General features: G+C 36.1%; 1 protein-coding gene and 1 long non-coding RNA gene across 9 annotated transcripts in view; both read right to left on the bottom strand.

Annotated features, from left to right (window-relative positions):
- LOC109726580 (pentatricopeptide repeat-containing protein At5g64320, mitochondrial-like) lies at positions 1173-7978 on the bottom strand. Of its 8 annotated transcripts, XM_020256252.1 has the most exons (6): positions 5886-7978; positions 5741-5807; positions 5227-5480; positions 4745-4843; positions 2568-2809; positions 1173-1859 (listed from the first exon to the last, which is right to left on the bottom strand). In XM_020256252.1, the coding sequence occupies exons 1-2, from the start codon at positions 7637-7639 to the stop codon at positions 5804-5806; spliced, it is 1758 nt and encodes a 585-aa protein (XP_020111841.1). In that variant the 5' UTR covers positions 7640-7978; the 3' UTR covers positions 1173-1859; positions 2568-2809; positions 4745-4843; positions 5227-5480; positions 5741-5803. The 8 variants fall into 8 exon arrangements, with proteins under 8 accessions (XP_020111841.1, XP_020111839.1, XP_020111840.1 ...); XM_020256250.1 differs by having other exon boundaries at positions 5227-5807; XM_020256251.1 differs by lacking the exon at positions 5741-5807.
- The window catches only part of LOC109726374, a 20414-nt gene continuing 19583 nt past the window's right edge, over positions 12270-13100 (bottom strand). Inside the window, exon 3 of the long non-coding RNA XR_002220500.1 lies at positions 12270-12490. This is a non-coding gene — a long non-coding RNA (uncharacterized LOC109726374). The remainder of the gene's footprint in view (positions 12491-13100) is intronic.

Below are 13100 nucleotides of genomic sequence, written 5' to 3'. Positions count from 1 at the left end.
CACATCGATATCATTAAAAACAAACCAGCAAAATTTTACTTTAATTGCTCTCTCTCTCTTTTTCACTCACTCATAGAGTTTATTTCCTAATTTTTTAATATTATAATATCGTATTTCATGCATCATTTTGTATGTTGACTATAGACATATTGTTTTATCGAATTTTAGAATAATTTTTATAAAAATTAAACTATAGATGCACGATGTTAAGAATTTCAACAGCTTGTTTAGGTATCGAGTAATGCTCGACTCGAAATTAAGCTCGCTCGAGCTCTGGCTCGAATTAATTTCAAGCCGAGCTTGAGCCTAAATTTAGGCTCGAAATTAATTTCAAGCCAAGCTTGAGCTGAGGTAAGCTCACTCGAGCTCGGCTCTTTTCCATCCCTAGACCCGCGATGAAAATTCTATACTATATGTGTGGTAGTTGAAGTCGGGGTCAAAGGAACATAGTTTAAGACCTGATTCACTCCGATTCCTTCTGAAAGAAATTGCCTGCACTAAGTGGGGTTAAGTAAGTCTTTTAAAGACACCCCACCCATTGCATAGTACAAAATACCTAGTAAATTTGATTTTAATTCGTATTTTTAAAATTTTGTGTTTTGTGGGAAATTATTGGTAAAAAACTCAAAATTTTAAATTTAAATTTATTGTTTATTTATTTATTTATTATTTTATTTATTTTATTATCTTTTTTAATGAGAAAGAAACTAACAGAATATTTTTTCATTCCGTTTCTTGCGCCAACCAAACGGAATTCCATTCCGTTGCACAGGTTCCGCTTCTTTCTCGTAACGAGAAAGAGCGTGTATTCTCTTTTTTATATATTATCTCATTTTCCTCTCCTTATATGAAAGATATCAAATAATTGGTTTCTCTTTTTTATATATTATCTCATTTTCCTCTCCTTATAAGAAAGATATCAAATAATTGGTTAATCCTAATCTATTCATCCTGGTGTTTAAAAAATCTTCGTCAACCTCCTTCACAATCGTGCTTGCAGGAGGAAAAATACCGGTCGTACCTTAGAGTATTATTCCCAATTAATTCCGCACGTAAGGACGAGAATACGCCTTAAGCCAGTGTTTCGCACGTTTCCGAATAAAATCATATCTTATTTGAATATTTGCATTTATCTGTAAGTTTGAATTTATCTTTATCACAAATTAGTTAAATTTTAATCACAACTGAATTTTTCTATGTGGCATTTCCCCAACAACATGTGCAATACAATATAAAACACATTCTATATTCTATAATACAATATGATACAATGCATTCGACTTCAAATAATATAAATTTTAATGAGCCACTAAATCCTTGCAGTTCTCTCTCTCTTTCGACGTCCTTAGTCATGACCATGTCAACATTCGTGTCTGCATTCATGGCCATGGTCAATATTGAACTCATGAGTAGGCGCAGTGGCTCAATGTTTTCCATCTAATCAAGATCCTCGATGATGATGTTCTCATTATGCTCAGGGATCTCCTAGGCCTCCTATGGCATAGCTCAATCGCCCTCTACTACGATGGTGTAGATACTGAGAAGAGTTATGATGACTGCGAGCGTCACTACAGAGAATTTGTCCAAAAGGGTTGGGCATCTAACGTGGACAATGGAAGCAACAGAGATATGAAAGGAAGCTGAATCGGAGATCGAGTGCCGCGCATGTGGTAGGCTGATGTCTACGTGTGAATATGACTCGCCTTCTCGCATCTCCAACGATCAGTGAAGTACGTACATGCTCCAGCATCATCTCAATGTGCGATGAGATGTCCGTTAAAGATTCTAGCATTAAAATAGCTCAGGAAGATAATCTACTAATTGCCTGATATCGTGTTCATCCGTGGTAATGTATCGACCTGCGTTACAAACATTAACTTGTTATTCTCCGATTAGATTAATATGAATTTCAAAATATAGAAACACAATAATTATCTAACTAGCACCTACTGGCAACCCAGATGGGTAACCTGTTAGATTAGGCATTGCTGTGTCACTCATAGGTTTAAAAAAAATAATGAAAAAAACTCAAAAGTCGAAGGAGGTTAAAAAGAAAACAGGTACAAAGCTGGTATCAGATAAAGAAGAGAAAACAAGAGAGATCATAGAGGAAAGAGTCATGAAAACTCAAGATAGAGGAAGCATGCATCATAATTGGAGAACAGAGATGTGATAACTGCTCGAGTGGCGACAATAGAAACCAAATAGCATCTATTAACTGCTCGAGTGGCACAAAGAGGAGGTACACGAAGGAGATAGGAGAGGGAGAGTCGGGCTTCTCCCAAAACATCAATTGAGCAATAAAATGCTCACACAATACATCGAAGTGAGGCAACCAAAGAACTTGTACTTACAAGACACTGAATAGTTTCAAAGCAGAGAATTTCAAAATGGCATAGTTGTTGTGTTGGCAAAAAACTAATCAACATTATGGTAGTGTTTTCAGATCATCTTGCTTAAATTTAGTAAGGGATAGTTCAACCTTTTAGCTGTTATGAGTTCATAAAGAGATGGAGGGCCAAGAATGTGCACCATATTTTTACAAGCATGTTATTCAAATGCAATACCTTGCTCATCCGGAAACTTATTATTCTGTTAAGAGATTCCACAGGTACCCCAATTGCAACTGCAAGGTTCTTCGAAGTCCAGCTGAAGAAGGCAACAATTGTGTTTGCCAGAAGCTAAGTTTACAACAAATTCATGCAAGACAACTGAATTGCTTAACATGTTTGCTCTTCAAATTGCATTACAATTGCTGCATGCACCGGGGCTACAGTGAATTGCATGTGATCTTCAATTGTAGTTCCAGCTGGTACAGAAAGATATTATAAGTATCAAATAGAATTACCGCAACTATCAAGTAAAATACTCTTCAGCTAGAGCTTTAAGTTTAGGCAGGACAACTTGATCCAGATGAATAAAGTTAAACCAAATAATCACTTATTACTTCCAAGTTTAGTCACTGCTCTTCACTATTCCAAGGTTTTTCTTCCAGAACAGCTTACGAGGAGTTTTTATCTCTATGAACCTCTTTGCAGAATCAGATAGCAATTGTTCAACTGATCCAAGGATAACAAAAGATTCTTCCTGCATTTTCCTCCAAAGAACAAGCGCTCAGGAAAAAGATAGGACGTAGCCCCACAAAAAAAATCAGTAATTCAGCCATAGAACAAAATAAATTACAGATATACCCAGACCTTAATGTTTATTAACCATCTAAGAAGCAGCCACAGCGATTTATTCAGTCTATATAACAAGTATCTCATGACAAATAGTTTGTCTTCAGCAAAGTTTATCTTAGCTTTATGATTCCTATGCGAAAAAAAGGAGCAAATTTAAGCACTATGCTTCGACCTAAAATTTCTCCATCTTCTAATATACAACGCTCTTCATTTTAACTTGTTAATACTTGGTTAACACAGTGAAAATGAAAATGCATGGATTACTAAGTTGAATGAATCAAACTTTACTAAAATTTGACTTCCATGTTTTTCTTCTCATGCTAATATACTGAGAAATGACTAACGAGAGACTCAGACAAACTTAACCTCATTATGTTAGATTTCAAAATAAATACGTTATAATAAGTTTGAATTTTGCAGTCAGTATGAGCTCATAGTTGATTTAAAACATTTATGTTCTAAAAGCTATGGTTAGCACTAAAGATTAGCTTCTAGAAATTCAAAGCACAAAGACCACTACCCATGGCAGTTCACAGTGGTTCTGCCATCACCTCTTTAACTTGTATGGAAAACATACTGCCAAACAAAAGAAATTGTAGTAAAGGCTTAAAGCTCAAAAGATTGTGAGGATACGTTGTAACATGAACTTGTACTGCCTTAGCCGCAAAATATAGTAATCCAGGCTAATCAATAACTCCAAAAAATTTGCAGATATTATAGCATAAAGCAAATCAAGCGACATTTCTACAGCTTCCTCTTCAGAACATAAAAGAAGAGACCAAAAAGAAAGATATGTACTGTGCCCCCAATTAGGGGGCACAGTGCAAGGGGGGATCCTGCTTGGAGCCCCCATGCTGCGATACCCAAAGGGTATTGCGCGAGACAACACGATACCCAAAGGGTATCACAGCATAGTGCTGCTGTGTGCCTTCATGGGCACGCAGGTGTTTTTTTTTTTTTTTTTTTGATTGCTTTGGGCCTACTTTTGATTTTTTTTTACCCCAGGCATCCCTCTCTCATTCCCTTCTACTTTTTCTTCTCCTCAACTCCCTCTTTCCGCAGACAGCCAGACATCATTCTTTATTCTTTGCTCAAATTATATTGTACCATAAAACAAACCCAACAATCTTCCAAACAATAGAAAAGCAGAGAATGAACTCCTAACTACTTTTTACTTTCTATTCCTTTGCGTCTCCATGCTCCTTTCCATGCTTCTCTAATGTACAACCAAATGAAAAGCACCAAAAGCTTACTGCACTACCTAAAAGGACTCTGCAATCCACCAATTGCTTTTACATGGTTGCTCACAAAATATAGACAACTTTTAATGCTATATAGTATATATCGATAACGCATATAGTAAGCACCAAAATGATATAATCTGGATAGATCACAAATATAATTTTTCCACGAGTCACCTATTGTAAGAGCGACTGGATAAGAAATAAGATGAACTTTGACAACCAAGGTCTTTTTTTCCATATAAAACTAATATTCATATAAAGAACTCCTAAAACATTATTGAAAAGAATAAAAATAAGCAGATGAGAAAAGTTTATCACCTGAAAGTTCTTCATTGTGACTCTGGTTTTAATGAGATGCGAACCACCATCCAATGACCTTGCATGCCTTTTCCTAAGCCACTTTCATCATAAAGCAACCTATGCAGTAAAGATATCAATTAATGGTCACCTAAAAAGGAAAAGTCACCCAAAATTACTTCCCCACACATATTGACATCACAGTAACTGTTAAATATAAAAATACAAACACCATTCTCTACTAGCTTAAACTTTTGAAGAAAACAATTGTTTCACATCAAAGCAGAAGGTCCTGAATTCGAGTCATGAGCCTATCAAAAAGTCTCGAGCCCAGACGTGAGAGGAAGTTTTAAATATAAATACAACCACCATTCTCTACTAGCTTAAGCTTTTGGCAAAAACGGTTGTTTCATATAATTTAAAAGAAACAAAAAATTTGAGAGAGAGAAGAGATGACACACTCCCCATAAAACCAAGGAAAAGGAATTCTAGGAAACAAGTACCTGATCTGTACCATCACGAAACCAATGTTCCAAACTAATCTAGTGCACTTCCATGGAAAGCTTCAATTTTCCAAAGTAAGCTAGTTCATTTTCCATGAAGAGCTTTAATCTTGTTGTGCAATATAAATATCAAATGCGCAACCAATAAGGATTTGATTAGCAGTCGAAGATGCATGATTGCATGCACTGCTAATTGGATGCAAGAACATACAAGCAATGTATGCACTAACTTGGTGGTTCGCTCAATCCATTACCTAAAAAATATGATAAGACATCATAAGTTATATTTTCTTACGAAAAGAGATGCAATATGCAACTGAAAATAGTCGATTACCAATCAAAAGCATGTAAATTTGCAGCATAAAAAGATGACACTTTTTCTGTTAACATTTGATTCATGGATCTCAACAAAGAGGCAGAATATATCCAAAAATTATTTTCCAAAATGCACCCGAAACATATTATCCCCTTGGAGAAAATCAGCATATCACGAAATAGCACACACTGAAAGTACCATGTGATCCATATTAATCAGATAAATTTCTTCTCTGCAGAAAGTTGAAATAGCGATGAGCTTTTACCTGCCACAAATTCATGATTTGCAATTGGAAAGAAGTTAGAATTAACTATTCAACTTCTAGAATGTGCAGTGTGCTTACTTCTTCGCGAGCATTTTGTCCAGAATAAGGCACAGTATAAAGATATCTGCACTAGAACAATAACCATGTCTACAAAATGCCTGCACCGTGGAATCATATATGATAACATCTGAATAAAATCCTTGTCCTTCAATCTGTTTAAATAGGCTGAGAATTTCCTTGATTCTTCTACTCTTTACGAGTCTATTCATTAGACCAACAAAAAGATCTATGCAGAGTCCATTTTCAAGAGATTTTTTGAAACAATCAGTAGCCTCTGAAAACTTCCCCTGTCTGCAGAGACCATCAATTATTATAGTATAAGTAACTAAATCTGGGGCAATCTTTTCAATAGTCATGTCAGAAATAAGAAGCTGAACCTCATTAAACTTTCCTTCCAAGTAAAACCAATGAATTAGCGTATTATATGTCACCACATTTGCAACAAAGCCTCGATTTCTAATCAAAAATTTTGCTAGGTGAGATTTCCCAGCTATACAAAGGCTATGAATCACTATATTGAATGTTCTCGTATTCGGTGTGACACCCTTTTTTATCATGTCTATCATAAGCTTAAGAACAGCCTGCCATCTCCCGATCTCAATGAGTCTACTCATAACTGTATTATAGCCAACAACACCAATATACAATTCCACTGCAGAGCTCCGTTCTAGTAGGCATTTGGCCTCCCAAATCATTGAACAACAACAAAGACAATCAAGAAGAATGCTCAAAGTGAATATAGTAGGATGCAATCCCAAACTTAGCATCTTTTCCAACTGGCCAAGTGCTTCCCTGCCCATGCTCCTCTTACAAAGACCACTCATGTATGTATTATAAGTAACCGAGTTGGGCGTCCATCCCTTGAACTCACTTTCCACTAAAACTTGCTCAACCTCATCGAATCTCCCAGCATTGCAAAGTGCTCTTATCAATATATTATAGGTCACAGTATTTGGACGGCAGCCGACACTCTCCATAGCGGCCATGAGCGTTTTAGCCTCTTCAATTTGGCCTTCTGAGCAGTAACTTAGAACGATCGGCGTGTACGTATGAACCGTGGGCCGGCATTTCTCCTCCAACATCCAATCAAGAACACCCCATGCCTCCCCAATTCTCCCCGCCCTACAGAGACCGCAGATTAGAGTGGAATAAGTGGTTGAATCAGGAGTAAATCCACAAGCCCTCATCCTCGCAATGACCTCGTAAGCCAAATCAAACTGCTTTGAACACCAAGAATGCAATTTTACCAATATATTATAGGACGAGACGTTAGGAGCCACTCCCGACAGAAGCATTTCGTCGAACATAGCTTGTGCTTCGCGCGGCCGGTCCGCAATCACCAAGGCGTTGATCACTGTATTGTAACAAAGAACATTCGGAGAGCATTCTGATCCTTTCAACTCATTAAAAAGCCTGAGGACCTCTTCGATCGCGCCGCCCCGACTAAAAGCCTTCATCAGCTTGTTGAAATCGGATAGGTACGGTCGAGACGGTCTCGATCCGATCTCCGGAGTAGAGATTTGAGCTGATTTGAGCGAGTCCAAAACCCTAATGGAGAAACTAGTGCTTGAGCACTCACCCGAGGGTTCGTTGGGATCCGTGGTTGGTTCGAACTCGTCGGAAGGGTCGGACTGGGAGGAAATAGCGGTGGGTTCTTCGTCGTCGAGGAGAGGGGGACGGATCAAATCGAGGGCGTTGGAGGCGAAGGGGCGGTCACGGAAGAAGCAGCTCCGGCGCCGCTTGAGGCCGCCGCCATGAGCGCCGCCGCTCATGAGGAGCTCCGCGATCCAGCGCGCGGCTCGAGCGGCGGTCGCCAATGGCGAAGTAGAGAAAGAGAGAGAGAGATTGCAAGGTTGTAGTCCAGAGCGTGGCTCGAGCAGCGGTCGCCAATGGCGAAGTAGAGAGAGAGAGAGAGAGAGAGAGAGAGAGAGAGAGAGAGGTGGACGAAGGATCCGAAATACTGGAAAGGGTTTTAGTTTTAAAAGGGTTTTTTAGCCGCCGAAAAAAGGATTGGAAAGGCGACCCTAGAAAATCTATGGTTGTAGTACTCCAGGCTCGGAGTCGGAGATAGCCGCGCACGCCTGCTTAGTTCGGCACAAAACGAAGGCTAAATTATAAAGAGAGATACTTGGGCACCTAGCTCGAGTGCCCATATTTTGGAAATTTTATTTTCCATAGTCCCTTATTAGAGTGGAAACAATATTTAAAATATAATAATCACATAAGTGATGTAGTGTTTTTAATCCATTAGGGTTAATTACACACATGTCCCTGCAAATATGATGAATTGCAGATTTATTCCTGCAAAACTCAACTTTCATAATTTGTCTCTGCAAAAATACTAACGTATTCAGATATGTCCCTCTGATTAGAATCTGTTAGAGAACTGTTAATTTTTTAACAGTATGCTTGTGAAATGACCTTTTTGCCCTTACAAATATGTCCCTCCAAAAGTACTCCCTCTTTCTCTTTCTCTTTCTCTTCGGGCGTTGCGGCGAGGTCGAGGTCGGGGTCGGGTTCGCCGGTGACGAAGAAGAGGGAAGAGAAAGAGGGAGAGGAAGAAGAAGGGGAAAAGGAAGAAGGAGAGGAAGAGGGAAGAGGAAAAGGGAGAGGGTTCGCTGCCGCCGCCGCATCTCCTCCCTCGCCGGCGACGAAGAAGAGGGAAGAGGAGGGAAGAGGAAGAGGAAGAGGGAGAGGGTTCGCCGCCGCCGCCGCATCTTCTCCCTCGCCGGCGATGAAGAAGAGGGAAGAAGAAGAGGGACAGAAGAAGAAGAGGGTAAAATTGTTATTTCACTTATTAATTAATCATGGTTAAGTATTTTAACTGTGGTTAATAAAATTTTTCTAGAGAAAACTAATGGCAGGGACATATTTTAATACATTAGGACTTTTATAGGAATAACTTACGAAAGTTGAGCTTTGCAGGGAATCTGCAATTCATCATATTTGCAGGGACGTGTACGCAATTAACCCAATCTTGACCTCTGGGGTTCACTCATTTCATCTGCCTTTTTTTTAGAAAAATAATTTTATTTATTTTTCTCTTGAAATATAAAATATGATTAGCTGGATATAGATGATGTGGGATAACTGCTAAATAGTAGACTTTCCTTAGAGTTAGGCAACGAGCCGAACATGAGCGAGCTGGGGCCAACTAATTTTCTGCTCGTTTAATAAATGAGTCAAACATGAGTTGCCTTGTTAATATATCGAGCTGAAAAATCTAACTCGTGTTTGGCTAGTTTATTAACGAGCCGAACACAAGCCAGCTCACGAACAGCAAATTAGATTGTCAAACTTACTTTTAGATGAAAGTTGAAAGAGAATTAGAATAATATCAAATACTTAAAATAACTGAAATACATAATTTTTTTCGGAAACAAAAGCATTTAACCAACTCATGTTTTCTCTACGCCCCCGTTTGGATTGAGTACAAGAGGGAGGATAAGAGGGTTATCCCCCCTCTTGTACCCAAACACAAGTTTGAGGGCCGGAAACAATTTGTTCCCACCCACGGGGTACAAGCTCCCCTTGTACCGGATTGGGTGGGAACAAGTTGTTCCACCCCTGGGGTGGAACAAGGGGTGAAACAACTTGTTCCACCCCTCCCGGGTAGAGAGAGAGAGAGAGAAAAAGAGAGATTTTTAATTTAAATTTAAATTTCTAAAATTTATAATTTATAATTTTAAAATTTAAATTTATAATTTTATAATTCGTAATGTTTAAATTATAAATTTGATATTTTTAATTTTTAAATTTTATATTTAATTTTTTTAGATTTTAAATTTTAAATTTGATATTTTATATCTTTCAAATTTAAATTTGATATTAAATTTAAAATTTAAAAATTAAAAGTTTTAATATTAATTTCAAATTTAAAATTATAAGTTTAAAATTTTAAATTCAATTATAGGGGTAAAATCATTATTTTCTATCTATAACTACCAACTATTCCACCTTATACTCACATTTTTATCCAAACATAATTTTTCTAGTTCCAGCTTATACCCATATTTTCATCCAAATAAAAAAATACCCTTGTTCCTACGAAAACCCATACTTGTACCTATCCCTGGTATAACTAGTTCTTGCTTATTTCCGAACCAAACGAAGCATACAAATTTAGAATGATATACAGTCCAAAAGTTCATAAAACTGTCAATACAATTGAAATTTAGTTTTTGTAAAATTCACAGCTTTTGGCATGAACTTACTTATAACTAGTGGAGGTCCCGCGCTTCGCGGCAGATCAATAGTATTCTAGTCAATCAACATATATAATTATTAAAATTTTAAAATTAAAAAATTATAATAAAAGATGCAAAAAAAAGAACTAGGCTAATATACTATTAATAGCACCAAGTCATTGGTGCTACCAAGTTTTTGACCATTGGATTAAGAGATGTGCGGTTAGGATGATGTGGGCCCCCAAGGGTTGAGTGGGTGGTTGGTTGAATAGTATGATCTAACGGGTGAAAATGATCAAAAGGGTAGATCTAACAGCAGAAAACTTGGTAGCACCAAGTGCTTCATGCTATTAATAGCATAGTAGTCGGACTCCAAAAAAAAATACATATAGTCTTTTATGCATTATAAAAACTATTTTTTATTAATATTTGTTAACTTTCAGTATTTATTTAGTTAAAGTATTCTAAAAATTTTACTTAAAATTTTGATCAAACTTAGTAGTTTTAGTAGTTATTCTATAAATAAAGTTTTTAATTAAAAAGTTCAGATCGAATGACCTATTCTAAATTATTATATATATATGGTGTATATTATTATATATATACCTCGTGTATATTAATACCTCGTGAAAAAAATTAGAGGAATGCTTCAATACACCACAAATATTAAAATTTAATTCCTTAATTAGTAAAGGATATAGTTGGGATTTACACGAAGTAACCTGTTGAACAGGTTACTGATTTGAATTAATTAATATAACAATATTGAAAAAAAATTAGGATATACCAAATTTGTCAGTATCCTTTAATTATTAAATATCTTATTTACTTTGATAACTTACCAAATTAGATGATACCCAATTTATTAAGTATCCATCTCAAAAAAATATTAAATTTAAATTTAATTTTTGAAATTAGTATTGTAATGTAAAATTAAAATTAATTTTGAAATTTATATTAAACTTTTAAATTTGAATCTAAATTGAACGTTTAATCTTAAAGCCAAATTTTAATTTTTGATTTAATTTGAAATTTTGAATTGGAACAAAAAGTTTTATTTTAAATTTATATTTTATATTCAAAAAAATTAAATTTGATTTATAAAGTTTTAAATGTTGTTTTGAATTTAAATTTACAGTTTGGTTGTAATTTAAAATTCAACTATTGTTGTAGGTATTTAAGAGGGTCACAATATTCTTAGTTGGATAAAACCGATTTTGTGGACCAAACTATTTTACAAAGACTAAAATACCCTTTAAATGGGTACCTGGTGAATGGTACTTATGCTTCAATAGCAGGTCACATCTAGAATCATATTAAATCTAAATCATCTATTAAGAAAAATAAATGGTCAAGATTTATATAGAGTATTGAAGTATTCCTCAAAAAATTATTATATGTGCCTGGTGTATATTAACATACTATACATCATAACTTATATTAAAGAATTAATTAATATATAATATCAAATTTTAATTAAATATATTTTAATTACAAAGTTAAATAAATTAAATATATTCACTGAATTAAATTTCAAAATCTCTATTAAAGCTTTAAAATATGTTGTGTATATTTTTATATACACTAAGTATAGAAAATGTTTAAGAGAGTGCACTAATAATTTCCAAAAAAAAGAAAAAATCTTTGCTTGCATCTGGTGTATACTAATATTTTATACACTGCAAAAGTATATAATATAATTGATAAAATATTTGATAATTAGTATTAACGATTTTTGTGATGTTATAGAATTGTCAACTCTCAAATTATATATCTTATAGATTTTAAAATATTAATAATTATAAAATAAATTTGGTGTATATGATATTTTTGTAAACCAGATGCATGCAATATATATTGTTGAAGTAAAGAAAGCAAAGAAAGGAGAACACATGTCACTCCCATAGCTTTTGATATGATCCAACTCTCAAATTATACTAGTGAAGGAACCGCGCTTCGCAGCGGATAAAATCTATGGAGTAATTAATAATAAAAAAATATCAAGCATTTATCCAAAAACACTATATTTAAACAGAAAGCCGCAATATTTATTCTAATATAAATATAATTGTCACGCCCCGGATAGCACTTTTTCCGGGCACGCTAATAGATCTGCCGTATACAAGAAATTTTTCCTGTATACGAAGCAATCACAGTATCTGTAAACAAACAATGCTACAAACAGTAGCGTAGAGCTGTAAAGAACTAAGCAGGTAGAACCAAAAAGAAAGCATCTCAAATGTATACATACTATACAAAGTACAAACCACTCGCTCCAGCGAGTTCAGTATCAGTATGTACATAATATCGAAAAATAAAACTCTACTACCTGCAGCTGGGGATCCTCTAGCACGGCGACTCGTCAGGTAGGGCTCTAACTCGCGACACCCTTCCCTCGATCGATCTCAGAAACTGCAGCCGCCGGAACAGAAGGCTCTGCAAAACACAGGGAGCAACTGGGCGTGAGAACTACTGTAAAAACAAGTAGTCCTCAGTGGGTACCGCCCTCAACATCATCGGCTTACCCACTAATTTCGATATGCACTTGACCCATCGCATTTCAAACTGATTTCACCACAAATATCATTTGAGCTGTCCAAACGGACCCACTCTGCCTGTAATCAGCTATGCGTACACCACCCGCAAGAGTGCCGGCACGTAACTATTTACAGAAACTGCGACACCGATCGCACTGAACACATCATTCCGGAATGGCTCTCTGTGGCGCGACCAACGAGGTTACTGTCAATCTCAGGCTGCCCTCACAGGCTAAGTCAAGCAATAGGTCTCACTGAACCACTACCACTATCACATTGCCCTCGGCACAATCAAATCTCAAAATGATCAAATCCGGGTCCACCGTCAACCACGACGGCACACCACTAGTCCAGAACAAGTCTAAACATGACTATAAAATAAACTCGGCATCCCAGCACGAGTGTAACAGTAATAAAAATACCTGGGGTACTCACAACCGAATACAAACTGTATAAAATACAACGGCCCTAAAGCTAAATCAGGTATTCAACAACTATGCCAGAGTTCG

The sequence above is a fragment of the Ananas comosus genome, linkage group 21 (genome assembly GCF_001540865.1).
Source record: "Ananas comosus cultivar F153 linkage group 21, ASM154086v1, whole genome shotgun sequence".
NCBI classification, from domain to species: Eukaryota; Viridiplantae; Streptophyta; class Magnoliopsida; order Poales; family Bromeliaceae; genus Ananas; species Ananas comosus.
The sequence above is the reverse complement of the archived record's forward strand: the minus strand, read 5'-3'. Positions and strand labels throughout refer to the sequence as shown.